This window comes from Amblyomma americanum, chromosome 4 (genome assembly GCF_052857255.1).
Source record: "Amblyomma americanum isolate KBUSLIRL-KWMA chromosome 4, ASM5285725v1, whole genome shotgun sequence".
NCBI lineage: Eukaryota > Metazoa > Arthropoda > Arachnida > Ixodida > Ixodidae > Amblyomma > Amblyomma americanum.
In genome coordinates this window covers 194187637-194205465 of record NC_135500.1, presented here as the reverse complement: position 1 = coordinate 194205465, position 17829 = coordinate 194187637, and the positions used below count along the sequence as shown (strand labels likewise).

The 17829-nt window shown below is 47.7% G+C and overlaps 1 protein-coding gene across 1 annotated transcript; it reads right to left on the bottom strand.

The window, feature by feature from the left end:
• Positions 1–780: 780 nt before the first annotated feature.
• Positions 781–7513, bottom strand: LOC144127486 (uncharacterized). The gene is made up of 4 exons (XM_077660478.1): positions 7251–7513; positions 5439–5549; positions 2123–2305; positions 781–1431 (listed from the first exon to the last, which is right to left on the bottom strand). The coding sequence occupies exons 1-4, from the start codon at positions 7446–7448 to the stop codon at positions 1288–1290; spliced, it is 636 nt and encodes a 211-aa protein (XP_077516604.1). The 5' UTR covers positions 7449–7513; the 3' UTR covers positions 781–1287.
• Positions 7514–17829: the final 10316 nt, after the last annotated feature.

Genomic DNA, 17829 nt, shown 5'->3' with positions numbered 1-17829 from the left:
ACGTGGTGCGGAGCAGCTGCCGGTGGCGCGGCGCTGTGGCTGATCACGTGGTTGGTGACGTGACCATCCACGTGGCGCATTTCACCCTAAAGAAGGCGAGCACCAGGCCAGCGGAAAGCTTGTGCCCATTGTGTTACCGGTGGGTACCCGGCGGCACTGGGGATCGAACCCCGCACCTCCCGCATGCGAAGCTGGCGCTCAAACCACTAGGCCACTGAGGTGTAGTTTATAACTCTTGTAGCAACTATTCTGCGGCAGTCTTCTCAGCACGGAACTTTCTGGGAAGGCGCAACTTCTTTGATCGCACACATATCCTACTGGACTTATCTGATGTGCAGTCGTAATTACTCCGATGTAAAATGCAGTAAGTGAACTAAGTAGATTGCAAGTTGGGTAGCTTTTAGACACATAGGAGTCGCTGTGCTTCGTAAATTATATGCCTTAATTGCGGCGACAGGTCCGGCTTGAACCATAGGCTCAAGTTTTTTTTTTTTTTTGCTGAACTCAGGCCTTTTCTATTTACGTGATGCAGTTGCAGTTACGCAGAGTATGTTTCCATATAAATGGCGACTCACTGACACGGAAAATGGCACTCTCCCGAACGAAAGCCGTAGGCGCTTAATTTAAGGAGATACTCTAGCAAAACCTTGTTTATTAGCGTTAGCGTATGTACATGACTGCATGTTTCCTAGCCGAGAGAGAGAGAGAGAAATAAATCCAGTCTTCAATGGCTATAAAATTTATTTTGCGCATTATGATTACACAGGCTATGGTGTGAAGTATTTACTGAGGAGAAACGTTCAGCAAGATTAACTTATTCGTACGAGGGGAACATACTAAAGAGTAGGTAGGGTCGGGCTGCGCATTCGGGAGCTGGGGACGCCCATAAATCCGCATAATAATGAACCATGTGAAACACGAATCACGCATGTAAAGTCTTATAAAAGCCCTTAGTAACCAACTTGTTCTCTCCCAGTCTCTAAGAACTCGCTTACGTGCCGAGAGCGCAGTACACAAAAATTTTAGCTTTACATTAAAATGCATTCTCTTGATCAATAGTATAAACTGAAATATCTAGAACGCTATATATGCTTTGTTTTTATGCGCCCCAGTTTTCTATCGGGTTTCTGGCGAGTTTGTGGCAATATGTCGGTAAGTTTTCAACAGTTCGATATCTGCGATTCGTTGGCGTTACTGCGACGAAGACTACCAGTCGATCGCATTTGGGCGAAATGAACACCAACAGATGTTCATATCGTCACGGCTGTAGTGCGAAGCAGATCAGGATCAGAATGACGAGCCCGTTGAGTCGAGCCAATTCCTGGAAGAATTGTGAGCTTCGCCGCTAGGCGACGCCATACTGCTCGCCGAGTGAGGGCCTCTTGTCACCGCCGACGAGAGTGCGGTTGACCGCATCGCAGCAGTGTTTACCTGGAAGAAAAAAAAAGGGAAGTTAAAAGGTTAAAGTTGAAATGAAGCAAAGTGGTACCTCTCAACAATAATCGATCGCTGTCCAACTTCCCGTTTATGTTTACTCGTTTGCTCATATTTATGTGGCTATATCAGGGACTTCTATACAGCCCATTTTGCGTCCCGCATGCCGTGCTACGGGAGTAGCAAACGCAACCTAACACTTACTGAAACGCATAATCCGTGGCTAGTTTTCATGTTGCATTCGTTGGCTATGGCATAGTCCAAAAGATGCTTTGTAACTGTACATACCATACACGAATCTCTCAAATTGTTTACCTCACTATATCGCAAAATAAAAAACACGTACACAGCTGCGCTCATATTTCGCATTAGGGAAGAACTTTTTTTGCCCTCTTTTACCATTCCCGCTGCCTTTTCTTTAAAGACATTGCACAGAATTTTTGTGAGGAAAGTGTTAGTGTCGTGTGTCGTTGCCGAAAACGACCCAGCTAAAGAGCCAATGAGGCTGAGGTTGACCCTGGGCCATAAGGGCCCCAAGGACCATGTACTGTGCGCTTTCATCGGATAATGTGGCACCCGTGGCCCCTTATCCCAGTTTTTTGTGCACTGAGGGCACTCGTTTCGTCGTGTTCCGTAAGCTTTACACGGCTGACCCTGCCCGAACGCTCCTACGGTCTCGCTCACTCACCTGCAGGACACGCTCGACCTCGTTCATGCTTCGCCTCAGCTCGTCCGAGCTCCTGGCGGTCACGATGGCGACGGTGGCCGCTGCCGCCGCGAAGCCCAGAAGCGTCGCCGCACCGCATGTCAAGAGCACGATGCGGGGGCCGGCGAGGCCGCCGCTGAGGCTGGCGGCTGCTCTCGGCCGCGCCTGAAAGGCGTACAGTAAGCGGGGTCGGCACTTATTGCACTGAGAGCTTAATAATAATAATTGGTTTTTGCGGAAAGGAAATGGCGCAGCATCTGTCTCATATATCGTTGGACACCTGAACCGCGCCGTAAGGGAAGGGATAAAGGAGGGAGTGAAAGAAGAAAGGAAGAAAGAGGTGCCGTAGTGGAGGGCTCCGGAATAATTTCGACCACCTGGGGATCTTTAACGTGCACTGACATCGCACAGCACACGGGCGCCTTAGCGTTTTTCCTCCATAAAAACGCAGCCGCCGCGGTCGGGTTCGAACCCGGGAACTCCGGATCAGTAGTCGAGCGCCCTAACCACTGAGCCACCGCGGCGGGTACACTGAGAGCTCGCAGCTCACAGAAATCAGGCACTCGGGAACTTTTTCGGTGTTCGGGGGCGTGGGGGAAGGGGGGGGGGGGGGATGGTGGGTGGACGGGAGACCAAGTTTTTTTTTTGGTTTTATTTCATGATTCATTTAAATACTGATTAAATTTCATTTTTCTTTTTATTTCTCTTGTTTTGCATTAAAAGCGTGTAAATCCTAAATTGGAGAGGGCAATTTTGGAAAGATGCACACTAGACGAGTGATATCGACTGCATTCGAAAATGGTTTTTATGGTTTTAAGGGGTTTAACGTCCCAAAGCAACTCGGGCGATCTTTAACGTGCATTGGAAAAGTTTGCGCACAGTCTGTTTCAGTTCTACTAATCATGCTCATTCCTTTCAGCCACGCACAGAGGGCAAAACACATGTCTAGAACGACCGAACTGTGTTCGGCAGCTCCCAAAGCCGCTGTGACTAGGAATGCAAAAAAAAAAAAAATAGACGATGAGATTCTATGAGTTTAACTGCACGTGCTTACATCCAGACCATTTTTAACCAAATGTGATCGCTAGATATCGCGTGTTCAGTCCGAAACACGTCCAGAACGTGTTTTATAAAACTTGGCAAGAGTTTTGCCCTCTGTACCACATTGGCCGTCCAAGGCGCCTTCAAATGCGCCAGCACGAAGACCGCCCTTATCTTAACTTCGAAGGTCATTCAAACTTCACAATTTTTTTTTGTGGAGTTCTCGCGTTAGCCGAACCTACACGCTGCGCAGTCCCAGCTAACGTAGAATTTGTGGCGCCCGTGGTTAACGCAGAGATAAGGAAGGGACGTCCAAACATTGACGATGGCTCCGCAAGTAGAAAAAATGACGGATTAGTTGACGTGGTTATGCCAACTGCAAATTAGCACTAAGCTTTTCAGTTCGGTTTTTGTTTTCAAGGTAAAGCAGGTTTCAGAGAAAGATCGGCGAAATCTGTGAGTGGACATTTAGTGCTAGCACACTATAGCTGGAGGAAACACTTAGACGTGATGACGTTAGTGGGTTAATGTCCGCATATGCAGAATTGGACATTCTCTACTTAACATTCATAGATCCCAGGGAGCCCTCACACCACTCCTGGCGCAGTGGTGCAGCGGTTAAGCGACGCGCCACTGCTCTGCGATGGCAGGTGCTGCCACCGGCGGGGCTTGTGAGAGACCCAGGTTGCCCTTCCAGAGACACCTCTCGCGACCAATCATTAATTGAACTGAAACCTGCCACTGTGAGCACTTCGCTCACAATGCGGTGCGCAGATTGTGCTGACGTCACAATGTCACGTGACTAGGTGGCTCACCTGGCTCACAGAGAGTGGCTAATTGGGTGATTGGGGGTCCTAGTGCTAGCGCTCTAAAATTTTGTACTAACACATCCGAGTTTAGGCGTGCATGCACCGTGAAGCAATGCTTCTTCCATGTGGCGTGTTAAACGCAGTAAGGATAACAGCATGGGCGGTGCTGGTTTCCTTTAATTCACTCTTCGTACCGCTAACTCCGCGCGTGACCCGTGCAGAGAGCGTGCACTCTAAACAGAAATTAGTAAAAAAGGATTAAGCTGTCCCCTAGCGCCCTCCCTTCCATAAAAGGGGAGTTCGGTAGAGGGCTGCTTACTCCTTTTTTTACTCCCGTATAGGAGCATTCGCGTTTAGGAGCTTGCTTGGCAATGCATGCCTGACCGAAATTACTCCACTGACGAGTTTTTTTTTTTTAATGCGCATGCTGCTGTATGCACGATCGCGTCACCACGCAAACCCGTAAGTTAAAATGTGACGAAACGGGATTTCTTCAGAGCTCTCAGTGGGGATAGTGCGTTACGTATGCCCTGGCACGCACGCGTCGGCGCAGCAACTTAATGGCTGTGTTACTCTGCTCCTGAATAAACGAGGCAAATTCGATCCCGACTATGAAAGACGCATGGCCAAGAACGCTAAATGCAAAACGACCGTGCACTACGCTTTCAATGCATGTTAAAAAACCGCCGGCGGTCGAAGAAAATCAGAAGCACTCCACTGCGCAGTATCTCTCAGCCAATGGTGTTGCTTTTGCATGAAAAAAAATATATAATTGACTACAAACCGTTTTCAGCGTACTCTTAATTGTTTTTGTTGTATCTGCCCATGGTTGCGGTGTACAATGGAACAGTGGAGTACCGTCTAGACTTAACACACACATCGATGGTCGGTTGGACGATCACTTAGACAAATGACAGCACTGAGTGAACTGAGAAAACTAGCGATACGAGCCGAGGAAGAGGACTCACGATTGAACCAATCGGAACCAGAACAGCGTTTGTTTGTTTTCTTAGTCTATCCACGCCTCATTTCGTGCACTGTCCCGCCAAGTTCTAACCTATAACCGCCTCATTAGCTCCCATAATTCACAAGCACTGTGTAATTAAGTTTTCATGCCGAGCAAATGCACTTCGAGCTGCAATTGCAGAAACCACGGAATAGTTGAACACTGACAACACGTACTGGGTAATATCACGTGCATTCAGCACGCATGCATGCATGCAGAGCAGGGACGGATTTAACGGGTGCAGCCTCCTCCCTCAAGCGAGAAATTTTAAAGAGAAAAATCACGCTGCATTTCATTTTTTCGGCGAGAAAGGTCACATGTACTGTTCACCCTTCAAGAGTATCCTATAAAACAGTCCCCGACGCAGAAAATACTCCGTTAGATCGCCACATAACGTACGTGCATGTTACAAACGAATATTTTAACGCTTCAGGTCACGCACGTGCAGCTGTCGGTTTGGAGGCCTAGGCGTGCTCTCGGCTTCAGGAGCTAGTGACCTAACAGGAGCACCAAGATTTGGTAGTGGAGTCTTCTCCAAGGGTTTCGGTGTCACCTGGGACGGAACATTCGAGTTAGAGACAGAAAATCAGACCTGCAATGGTGGATGTATGGCGAGCACGTCTGTACAGAGTATACGTAATGTTTGTTTCCGGATTGAAGGCATTGAAGAAAACACACTGTTTTTTTTTGTAACACAGCATACATCACCCTTGATATATATGAGCTGTGGCAAAACACTGCAGAGTTCAGCGAACCGGTTCGTTGTAAACACTGCCAGTAAAAATAAGTAGCACATCATTGTACCTTACGTATTTTCTACGAGGGTATTCTGAACAAAGAGAGCACGAAGATCTTGTTAATCACAGGCGCTGTGCCATGGAAGTGTGTACCTGAGAACGCGGCTTGAGTAGATAGTGCTACGAAGTTCATTCGCCCGTTTTCTATCAATGGGAACGGAGGGTGTGAAGTGTACAGGTTAGCAAATATATTCGAAAATTTTGAAAACGAATCGAATATTATGCATTTAATATTCGTATTCGATTCGAAAGCTCAGTCTTCTATGTATTTTGGATATTCAAAACGACATAAATATTTGAGACGATTCGAATACCCAGAAGTGCATTCACAGGCATTAGTTTGCTTGTGCGCCATCAGGGCTTGGTGACCTTCACCGACTGTGACATAGGGACACCGGCTGGCTTGATACACGTGTCAGAGCAGGTTAGCACTTTTTAGCCCAATTTAGGACTTATTATTATTGTAAACTTAAATATGCATGCGCTATAACATGGATATTTTCTTTTGGCGTGGTGCATTAGCGTATTTCACGATTATGACAAAATAGTTTTCCTGTTCTCATAAACATGGATTGCGTTTAAGCCTTATAGTCTTATTGGTCCCAGCCATACCCTTAGCGCTCTTACTGGTCCATTCTTCAACGAAGTTAAATGTTCCAGCGTGTGAAAATAGAAACGTTACTGCGAATAAGTTCACCTTTCTACAATATTAGATTCGATATTAAGCTAACTATTCACATCCAATTGGTATTCGGAAATTGTGATATTCGCACTCTTTAAATATGAAGGTTCCTTCCTCAAAGCCGCAACTTCTCCGATTCAAAGGGGAGCTAGTCAGTACTCTAGGACAAATTGTGCTCGATATCAGATGCTGCGTCGAAAACCTATAGTGTGCCACTGATCCGCCACACTTCCCAGTGCCACAATATGCTCGAGACTCCAACACCCACGCTAAGAAACTATAGCATCAAGCCTCAGGCACAGTACACTGGCGCTGTCGAGAGCTCGATAGCGTCGGGAGCTCCAGCTGTTGCGTTTTTTTTTTCTGCTTGTTGGTTTCGCTTCTGGAACTTTGCGCTGCTGCAGGTGTTGAATTTCGGCGATGTAGAAAAATGATTATTTAGTTGTTTTTTTTCGAAATTCCAAATTGTGTGGTTTAACGTCTCGAAGCGACGCATATACGGAAGGTCGTTGTAGTAAAAGGATTAGGATTAATTGATCTTACCTAGGGTTCTTTAACGTACGCTGGCATCGCAAAGCACACGGGCGCTTTTTGTATTTCGCCTCCAACGAAACGCAGCCTCCGCGGCCGGGTTCGAGCCCGGGAACCCCGGCTCAGTAGTCGAGCACCCTAACCACTGAGCCACCGCGGCGGGTCCGCCGGGAGCGCTTATGCAAGGTATGGGGAGCCCTTATTTCGAGACCTTGTCACGAGGTGGCGGAAACAGGCCCCTCACCCTGAGTGTGTCCAGCGCCCTGTACAGCGGTGGCCTGTCGCCAGCCTCGGCGTACTCGAGGGCGCTGCTCGAGAGCGTGTTGGCCAGGGCGGCCTGGTCGGCGGTGGCCTCCATGGACTCGTCCTCCGTCCGACCGTAGCTGGACTGCTCCTCGAGTGCCCCGCCGCCAAGCTTCGGGCTGGCTGAACAGTACGCCATACCTTCTGCTGTTCCTCACGGAGAACGGGACGTGCCCATCCGGGGGTTCCTCTTCCTCGTCGTCCTTTCGCTCTGCCCTCTGGTGACGCAGTAAGGCACTGCTATCATTATCATGAAATACAGAAAAATCGGGAAATTATGCCTTTCTTTGCTTATTCGAAATTTTCTATCCATCATCTTTGTTTTATCATATCCTACGGTACGGTGTGCTTACCATATAGTAGATATGAGTTGATGCTCGTGGCCCTTGTCTGTCCTAATTCTATATGTCTTGTTTAAAAGTCAAATACTCATACAAAAAAAAAACAAGAGAGAGAGAGAGAGACAAATAGAGATAGAGAGAGTATAAACTTTACGGAAGAAAAGAAAGTGACGAAGATGTCCTCCGTAGGAGGGCCTCCTAGTTTAGGAGCCCTCCAGAGGCAGTATCGGACCCATGGACTCCGGAACTTTTTTATTGAGTGGGGGGGGCAAGACATTGAGTTTATATTGTTATTCATTTATTTAACGCTCATTTACATAATAAATTTTATATTACTATTATTATTGTTATTATTAGTATTATTATTATTTTATTTTATTTTTCAGTGTTCAAGGGTTGATGCAAACTGTCACGTTGTTGTGACGACACTCCAGCAGTCAGGAACGCAACGAAAAGGCTTCCAAAAAAAAAAAAAAGACTGCTTGAGGGGCTGACTCCCGCCCACTAAGAACTGAATGACTCGGCGGCGGCGATAGCCTCAAGCGTGCCCGGCGGTCATCGAACTGAATGCCTGCAGTTCTTGACGGCGCTCAATTTAAAGATGGCAAGGGACCCTCGAGATAAAGAGCCAAAAGCAACTACAACAATCTGGAAAAACTTTGGAAGCATTTGCACGTGGCCACGATCAATGGAGATAAGTCTGGTTGCATTTAGCATTACAAAACAAAGTGATAAAGCCGTGTGCTGGTGGTTTTGAATGCGAACGATCAAACGGGGCAAAAATTCACGGCAATATAAAACGAACTTAAATGGGCATATTTATAGATGTGCGCACGCGGAGTGATCAATTGGGTAAGAAACTTTGTGCATAGTTTGTTTGAATTCTGCTAATCATGATCATGTACACGGGTCGGACAGCCTGCTTCTGTTGGGTCATGACTGGCTTAGGTTACTCACATACGAAATGCTTTACAACTGACTACGAAGCCAAGTAGCTCAGCTCCACTGTGATTTGCATTAAAAGAGTCCTAGAATTGAAGTGTTTCAATTGTCAGAAATCTGATCCAAGTGCAAGCAAGGGCCCCCCCCCCCCCAGTTCAAGTTTTTCGTGTGTATATCCCGATCGTGCGAGGGCTATACACGTCGGCCTGCAGTATCTGATAAATAAAAAAAAAGAAGGGACACACGGGCTATGAGGGACACTGTAGTTGAGGGCTCCGGATTAACGTGCGCTGACACTGCACAATATACTGGTGTCTTTTTTTTTATTTTCCCGCCATCTAATAGTGCTGGTGCGGCCGGGGTCGAACCTGGGACCTTGGTAGTAGTAGCGAAACGCCACAGGCCCTGAGCACCGCGGCAAGTTGGCTCGCAGCGAGGGCTGCTTCCGCTTGAACGACGACATGTACAGCCCTTGTCAAAAATATACAGTCCGAGGGTATCGCTTCACGGCGTTGTGTGTGGGGAGCTCTCTGACACTCCTTAGAGTACCAAGGTTCGGATGGGTGTACCAAGGTTCGGATGGCTCTGGATAGACTTTCTCCCTACCGTTGAAAACTTTAGAGCACTGAATATGCAAACCCAGCCCCGCTACATGGCCCAGAAGCAGGAACTTGTTCGGGGGGGGGGGGGGGGGGGGGGGCGAGGGGGCCCGGGTAGTTCACCTCCCCTCCCCCGTTCCCTTGTCAGTGCTCAGTCAGCTGCCAGCATCCCTCTCCTGAAAAAAAATTCCTGGCTACGCAACTGCCCAGAAACAAACCTATTGGTCTGTATGTTTTTGACAAAGGCGTACCTTCAAAAGCCTGTACACTCATGCAGGGAGAGGTGAAAGCTTCGAGCCGCTCGGGTCGTTCAACGCGGAGCCAGTCAGACTTCATTCATGAAGCGGAAGTACGAGATCACTCGGATAGAGGCGGGATATCTTTCGATGCGTCGGCGCACTGAGCACGAGGCGCGGGCAGGTGTGCGTTACAGCACACGAGATCAATACGCGCGGCGGACACCGGAAGCACCGGAGTGGAAGTGCAAACGGGAGCGTCACGCGATACCGTTCCGCAGACTGTCGGGGAGTGCATGCTGCTGCTATCTGTGCGCGGATCCCCTTCCCGGCAACGGGGCAACGGCGCTGCAGCTCGGAACGGACGCGACATCCTCCCCGACCGGGTACGCGCAGTGACGGATCGCATGAATGGCCTTCCTCTGTTCTCTATAGACCGCTTTGTTTTCACATAGGGAACTGCTTCACACACGGATTTGGTGAACGAAATTTCAGTGCCTTTTCTGCCGACACCGAACCCCCTCAGTACCGCTCCCGAGCATCAACGGTCAAGAACGAGCATCCACAATGCGGGCACTCCCCGTTAAAAGCCGGATTAAAATAATGCAGCACTGCCGGGCACAGTACCGTGCTGGTATATAAGCGAACGAGCCAACGCTACTCGCTTTTAGGTAGCCCTTTCGAAAGCAGGGGTATGAAAGCGGCTATGCTGTGTTTGATATAACTGAATAATCTCTTTGTAAGTGACAGCCGGATTAGGTTCTGACACATCAGGCGACGAGTGTCGGTGTGGGCACGCCCCTATAACCCAGCTCACCCCCTTTCCCCTCATCTACTCGAGAGAGCTGGGAGGCTGCCCTGCTCGGCTAAGGCCCGAGATGCCACGGAAGCCACAGGGGTCCCGAACTAGGGAGCTCTCCTGGAATTTGTAAGGGGCTGGCCCTTAAGGCCAGTCCCCACACTCTCCTGCAAATGGCCTTGAATAAATGTTTTCCACCACCACCACCATCAACAGTCAACTAACGAAATGAAACAGGGAAGTGTTATATGAAATCATTGTGAACAAGCATTTCGGTCTGGTTTGCACCATAATATTATTGACCTTTCTTCCTCGAAAAAAATGAGGGGGTTTAATGTGGTTTTCCCACACAGAAATTTTCGCTAATAGCGAAGAAGTATTTTTCTTTTTGCTTCCACTCTTACCGGTGCTTCCATCAGTGCTGAGAAGCCACCGCGGTGTCTGAGTGGTTATGGCGCTCGGCTGCTGGCCCGAAAGACGCGGGTTCGATCCCGGCCGCGGCGGTTGAATTTCTATGGAGGCGAAATTCTAGAGGCCCGTGTACTGTGATATGTCAGTGCACGTCAAAGAACCCCAGGTGGTCGAAATTACTCCGGAGCCCTTCACTACAGCGTCTCTCATAGCCTGAGTCGCTTTGGGACGTTAAACCCCCATAAACCAAACCAACCATCAGTGCTGAGAAGCGCCTCAGTTTCGACAAGACACATGCTTCACATAGAAAGATCTGGGTCTATTTGGGAGGTGGTGCCGGGGTTGTGTTGGTGCTTTTATAATCGCCTAATTGAACGGAGGTGTCTCTACCACGGTCCCATTATGCCACTGTCCTCTAAAAACCTGGGATGTTTCGGACTTTGTGGCACAGAAAATGCCTGAGACAGGGAACCTGTAGATGTGGTAGAGAGTCGTTTATATACGCGAGGTGTATATAGAAAGAGGAAATTGGAAGGAAAGAATGGAAGGAAGAAATCAATTATGAGGAAAACTTCATTTGTGCCCTTAATAAATAGAATGAAAACATTACCACGGCTAAGAAAGAGGTGAGATGAAAAAAATCAATAACACCGACTATTAAAGAAACGGCCAAATGACGACGGTGAAGGCTTCGCAGGAAGACATACACTTAAAATCTTCATTTTGTTTCATTGAGATATGACTTGAATCAGCGTCAGATCTAACAAGCTAGAAAATAATATACTACACAGAAAAGGGGACAAAGCAGAGACGTCTCTGGTCCCTCTTTATATAGCAGAGAGAATCCCTTCTGATCCTTAAGTACGGCTCCGCCACATCGCCTGAACGGAGAGGCCAGAAGAGCCATCCGGGGGCACGCTTATACACAGGGCTGCGATAACCGTGTGTGTGTATATATATACACACCTCACGGTGGTGGCACGACGAGATAACTCGTCACCCGGATCGTCGCGAGCTGGGCCTTCCTTTCTCGCGGAGCTTTCGGAGAGGAAATGGAGCCGCGGATTCATTTCCACGCCGGCTGTGCAGCCGCGATGCCATTCCGTGGGCGATGCACAGCGAGCGCTGGCTGGTGAAAGCGGTTCCGATGAAAGGCGCGTCCGCATCGAAAACCTTATCTGAGCCGCACACTACTGAAGCGAGTAGCGCGGCGTGAAAGATGAGAGTGAGAGAAGAGCAACACACATGAGTCACGAAGGAAAAAAAAAGGCACAAAAAGTGACCTTTTGCTTGCCCCCTCTGTGACCTATGCGGTCCTGTTTCTTTCCGCTTTTAGTTCAGCTCCGCACTACGTGGGTAGGTAGTAGTGGGAGCCCTTATGAAAATGGTCTATAGACCGTCTGTAGACTTCATAACGACTCTATTTCCTTTCTATAGATATTTATTTTTCTCTATTAATAGTCTATAGACTGTCTAAGACAAAAGCCTACTAAAAGGGTACGGTCATAAATCTGCAGATTGTCTTTAGACTGCCTAAAGGATTTATGTTGCCTATAGACTATTCTCTAGGATTTGTCTATATACTTTATATAGAGAAGTCTACGGGCAGTGTATGGACTGTCTAAAGAAACTTTCGTAAGGGAGGTCTGAGAAGAGAGACCTCACCCGTACCTCTGAAGTATCGCGGGTACGTGCTACGTATAGTGATATCATCCCGAAATCTACAGCTCTGCACGCTGCTTACAGTTTCCGCGAACAGAAAGAAAAACTATTGGTTTATTTGAACCTCCATCACGCCGCATAAGAGCCGCGGAGAGATGAGGGCAAATACGAAGCGATGAAAGGTTAACAAAACGAATTCAGCCCATTTGGGAGCAGATTGGAAGAGAACGCGGAATCCGCACTGACTATTCTCGTGGCAGGTCAAGTGGTGCGACACCAAGGTGGACCACATATGGTAAGGCCTATAGCCACACTTGACCTCTGGCTCACCTGAAGGTCAACCGGCAACGCACGGCGAAATCACCTTTACGTAGCGCATGCAGTGAAGGTTTCGCTTTAAAAACCCCGCAAAAGTTGTACGCGGGACAAGACTTTATGACGTGGTGATATAGATATTTTACGATATACGCACAATATTTTCGAGTGGCGGTGACAAATGTGGGCGACCACCCTGGCCGCAAACTTTTTGTTGGGCGAATCTGTGCCAACAGCAGACGGAAGTAACCGGGCGGCGGCCGTAGGGGCAAGAGCACCTGGTAGTTGTCGGAATGGGAACACTCAGCCGGTATTTACATTTAATCGTGAGCCAACGTCATTTATAACATGAATGCATGTCTTGAACTTTGTCCTGAATTTGCAACGCGTTTACCTTCGTGGAAGCGAAGCTGAGAAATGATGAGGATGTGTGAGCCGGCGGCGGTAAAGGTCACCGCCTACTAAGAAGGTAAACATTTCAAAAGAATTTATTTTGCGCAGGGTGTAGTTTTATTTTGTCCAGTATTTTTTATGAATATTCTGAAATGCCTACACAGAACCGCTTTTGTGGCTGATTAATCTAACCAAGCCTAATTGAAGCCTATCTGCAAAATTAATTATATAATGTGTCGGAATTCACTTTATGTATAACCCTTACAAGAATTTCTTTAGAGTGCCTGTAGACTGTCCACAGACTTCTGTCTACAAAGACTAAAGACTCTCTATATACAAACCCTAGAGAACAGTGATAGGCAATACAAATCCTACAGGCAGTCTATATAGACAACCTATAGATTTACGGCCATACACTTTCAGTAGACTTTTGTCTATAGACAGTCTATAGACTATGAATAGACAAAAATATCTAGATGAAGGCAATAGAGTCTATAAGAAGTTTATAGACTGTCTGTAGACCATTTTTGAAAAGGAACCTCTTCTAACACTTGAGATTAAAATGAACTACTTTGTGTATAATTACCATGTGAGACAGATACTGCGCCATTTCCTTTCCCTAACAACAACAACAACCAACCTGATTAATCTAACCAAGCATATACCTTACTGAAGCATGTCTGTAAAATTAAGTACTTAATGTGTCATAATTTACTTTCTCTATAACCTTTAATAACAGTTCAGAATAAAATGAACCACTTTTTGTACATTAACCATTTACACGTTGTGGGTATCAACCGTTACGTGTAACTGATGTCCGCGAAAAAAAATCTCAATTATAGTATAGAGAAAACCAATAGGTAGTACGAGCGTAAGCGCAGCTTTCCTTTAATTGCGTCGAAGGCACGACATTCTAGGACGAAGAATATGTTTTCCTTTCCCCTTGTCCCTGCGTTAGGGCGCTCGACTACTGATCCGGAGTTCCCGGGTTCGAACCCGACCGCGGCGGCCGCGTTTTTATGGAGGAAAAACGCTAAGGCGCCCGTGTGCTGTGCGATGTCAGTGCACGTTAAATATCCCCAGGTGGTCGAAATTATTCCGGAGCCCTCCACTACGGCACCTATTTCTCTCTTTCTTCTTTCACTCCCTCCTTTATCCCTTCCCTTACGGCGCGGTTCAGGTGTCCAACGATATATGAGACAGATACTGCGCCATTTCCTTTCCATCAAAAAAAAAAACCAATTATATATGTCCCTGCGTCGACTTTGCGCGAAAATGTGCTGCTATGCGTACCTCAGCGCCCTCTGCCGCAGCTTCTCACTAGCCAGAGTTGCGACTTACCTTGCCCGGAGGGAGGACTCATCGAGAGAGCTCTTCAACGCTCGCTCTTTTGCAGGACACGAAGTGAAACCCCGCAGGGAAATCGATGCACCTCAAGTGCTCCTTTCGACGGAGAGAGAGAGAGAGAGAAATCCCGCAGCCAGTCCTCCATGTTTGTACCCTGCTATCACAGCGATCCTGGGTAAGGAGCCGCATGAGGTGTCGGAGTTGCTTTGTTGGCGGTTCGAGTAGGCTCTTCCAAGAGGTAGAGGACAAGTTTCGAGGGTGCTGGTGTGAGCTGTTGATATTAGTGGTGTTGTGTGGGGGCACACCCACAGCGTGAGAGTGTTTGTGTCGTGGACACCACCGCACTAGGGGTAGGAAGAGCGTTCGAACAGACAGCCCAAATAAATGGTAGGTTGTGTAATATAGCGCCACTAGTTGAGATTGTGCGAGGTGTACTAATGCAGCTCCCTCGGCACGCGTGAAGCTTGGAAGGCGAAGGTAGTTATGTTTGGTTTATCGGCGCAGAAGCAACTAAGGCTATCTTGCGCCAAGTCCAAGGTTTAATAGGCTGAGAGAATAGCCGTTATAAACTGTTTAACTGTCCGTGTCTCTTAAAAAAACTAAGAATAACACCGGCCTCTTAAAAGTAGTGTTTTCACAGTTCTCGGATGAGGAGGAGCAATAAACTATATTCGGGGATTCTTAAAAAAAAATCATTTAGACAGTCTATAGACTGTCCACAGGCTTTTGTCAGCAAAGTCTATAGACTTTCTATAGACTGTTCTATAGAGAATGCAAACCCTGTAGACAGGCTATGACAATCTATACATTTATGGTCATACACATTTAGTAATTTTCTGTCATGGACAGACAATAGGCTACGAATATATAAGACGAAATATTTATAGAAGGCAATAGAATGAATAAGAGGTCTATAGATAGTCTATAGACCGTCTTTTAAAGGACAGATGCAACTTCGTGTTGCCTGCGGGGTCATTTCACATCAAATGACCGCCCTCTTTTTGTTTTTAAAAAATCGAGACATGGCATTATTGCGGTAAACACCCTCCCAGCCTGTTTTGAGAGAAACTTTCTTTTCCTGCCGTGGCCGCCATCTTAACTTCGTATGTGATATCGAAACATAGCCTAACAAAACTTTTAAAAAATAAAAATTTTCACTTTACAGGAGGAGCAAAAATAAGCTCTGCCTGGGCGTAGATGTCGTTTCTTCGTGTTGAACTGCCTGCGACATTGTATGCACTGCACTTCATTGCATAGGAGCAGACGGCAGAAACAACTTCGCCCCAAATTTATGAGTCCGGTAAAATGAGAGAACATAAAAGAAACTAAAAAGTGAATTAGCAAACTTGAGTCTACAAACTTGGTTTTTAGCTCACTTTAGCTCTTAGCTCCACGACGCCTGCTGACGGCAGGAAATTAAGGCTCGAGCGCTATAGCGTCATCATCCGAGGCCTTGGCTTCAAGAACAGGTTGGCCTGATCGCTGACATTTTTCACGATATAACACTGTCTGATGCATCGGTGACGCTAAGAGGTTACGTAACTGAAAAAAAGGAGGAAAGATGGATAATAACGCCGGTCTACGGGAACAGTTAGAAGTAGTATATGTCGCACGTGTCGACGTAGGCGGTTTAAGGAAACCTCCTTGAACCAATGGCGCCTTCGATTGAGGTGCATCGGATGAAAGCTGCGAGTGACGTCATTTATGTATCTCAAGTGCACGGGAAGTCCCGTGGGCCAGCAGAGTCGTGACGTCAACGAGCCTATGTCTGCTGTACGCCACGCGCCATTATAGTGTACTTAATGTGTGCCTAATCTAGTGCACTATGGCATCATGTAACTTTAACGCGATAGCGTTAAAGACCTCGTTCACCAGAAAATCTACTGTCGGCGCTATGAGCGAAAAATCACGACCATGGATCTGGTAGCTGGTCCCCAGAGAGCAACCTAGGAGGCAGGTGTGCCACCCAGGTCACGTGACCTTGCGGCGTCATCCCAACCTGCCACTGGATCTGCCACTCGGGAAGAGCCACCTGGGCCTCACCGACTCTGGAAGCACCTGCCATCGCAGGGCAGTGGCGCATCGCTTCATTAACCGCTGCACCACTGCGTCAGGAGGGGTACGAGGACTCCCAGGGATCTATGAATGTAAATCGGAGAATGACCTACACACACGCGAATTAACCTACTACGCTATCGCGTCATACACTTAAGGCGGAGCTTAAGTGCCCCCTCCAGTTTTTTTGTTTTGTGTGTGCGTGCGTGCGTGCGTGCGTGCGTGCGTGCGTGCGTGCGTGTGTGTGTGTGTGTGTGTGTGTGTGTGTGTGTGTGTGTGTGTGTGTGTGTGTGTGTGTGTGTGTGTGTGTGTGTGTGTGTGTGTGTGTGTGTGTGTGTGTGTGTGTGTGTGTGTGTGTGTGTGTGTGTGTGTGTGTGTGTGTGTGTGTGTGTGTGTGTGTGTGTGTGTGTGTGTGTGTGTGTGTGTGTGTGTGTGTGTGTGTGTGTGTGTGTGTGTGTGTGTGTGTGTGTGTGTGTGTGTGTGTGTGTGTGTGTGTGTGTGTGTGTGTGTGTGTGTGTGTGTGTGTGTGTGTGTGTGTGTGTGTGTGTGTGTGTGTGTGTGTGTGTGTGTGTGTGTGTGTGTGTGTGTGTGTGTGTGTGTGTGTGTGTGTGTGTGTGTGTGTGTGTGTGTGTGTGTGTGTGTGTGTGTGTGTGTGTGTGTGTGTGTGTGTGTGTGTGTGTGTGTGTGTGTGTGTGTGTGTGTGTGTGTGTGTGTGTGTGTGTGTGTGTGTGTGTGTGTGTGTGTGTGTGTGTGTGTGTGTGTGTGTGTGTGTGTGTGTGTGTGTGTGTGTGTGTGTGTGTGTGTGTGTGTGTGTGTGTGTGTGTGTGTGTGTGTGTGTGTGTGTGTGTGTGTGTGTGTGTGTGTGTGTGTGTGTGTGTGTGTGTGTGTGTGTGTGTGTGTGTGTGTGTGTGTGTGTGTGTGTGTGTGTGTGTGTGTGTGTGTGTGTGTGTGTGTGTGTGTGTGTGTGTGTGTGTGTGTGTGTGTGTGTGTGTGTGTGTGTGTGTGTGTGTGTGTGTGTGTGTGTGTGTGTGTGTGTGTGTGTGTGTGTGTGTGTGTGTGTGTGTGTGTCCAAGAATGAAGTTACGGCGGTGCTGATTCGTACAAGTCCGGCAGTCGGAACAGGCTAAGGAATGAAGATCGCGAAAAAGGAGAAATACTCAGCAACTATTTCGTCCAGTTTCATCCACTCCAAGCAAGCAGTGCCACGTACCCATACGCAGACAGTCTTCCGTCCAGTCTGTGGCGGCTGCACCTCTTGCCGTCGAAGGAACGTTTCTTCCTGCACTGTATTTGCGTACCACCCTCCGGGCCATTCCGTGCTGCTTTCCCCATCCGAGCGCCTCGTCTGAATTACGTGGCCACTTGGTGAACGTGACCCGGGGTTTTAGTTTCGGTGTCGCGATGTTCTTTACTCATGGTA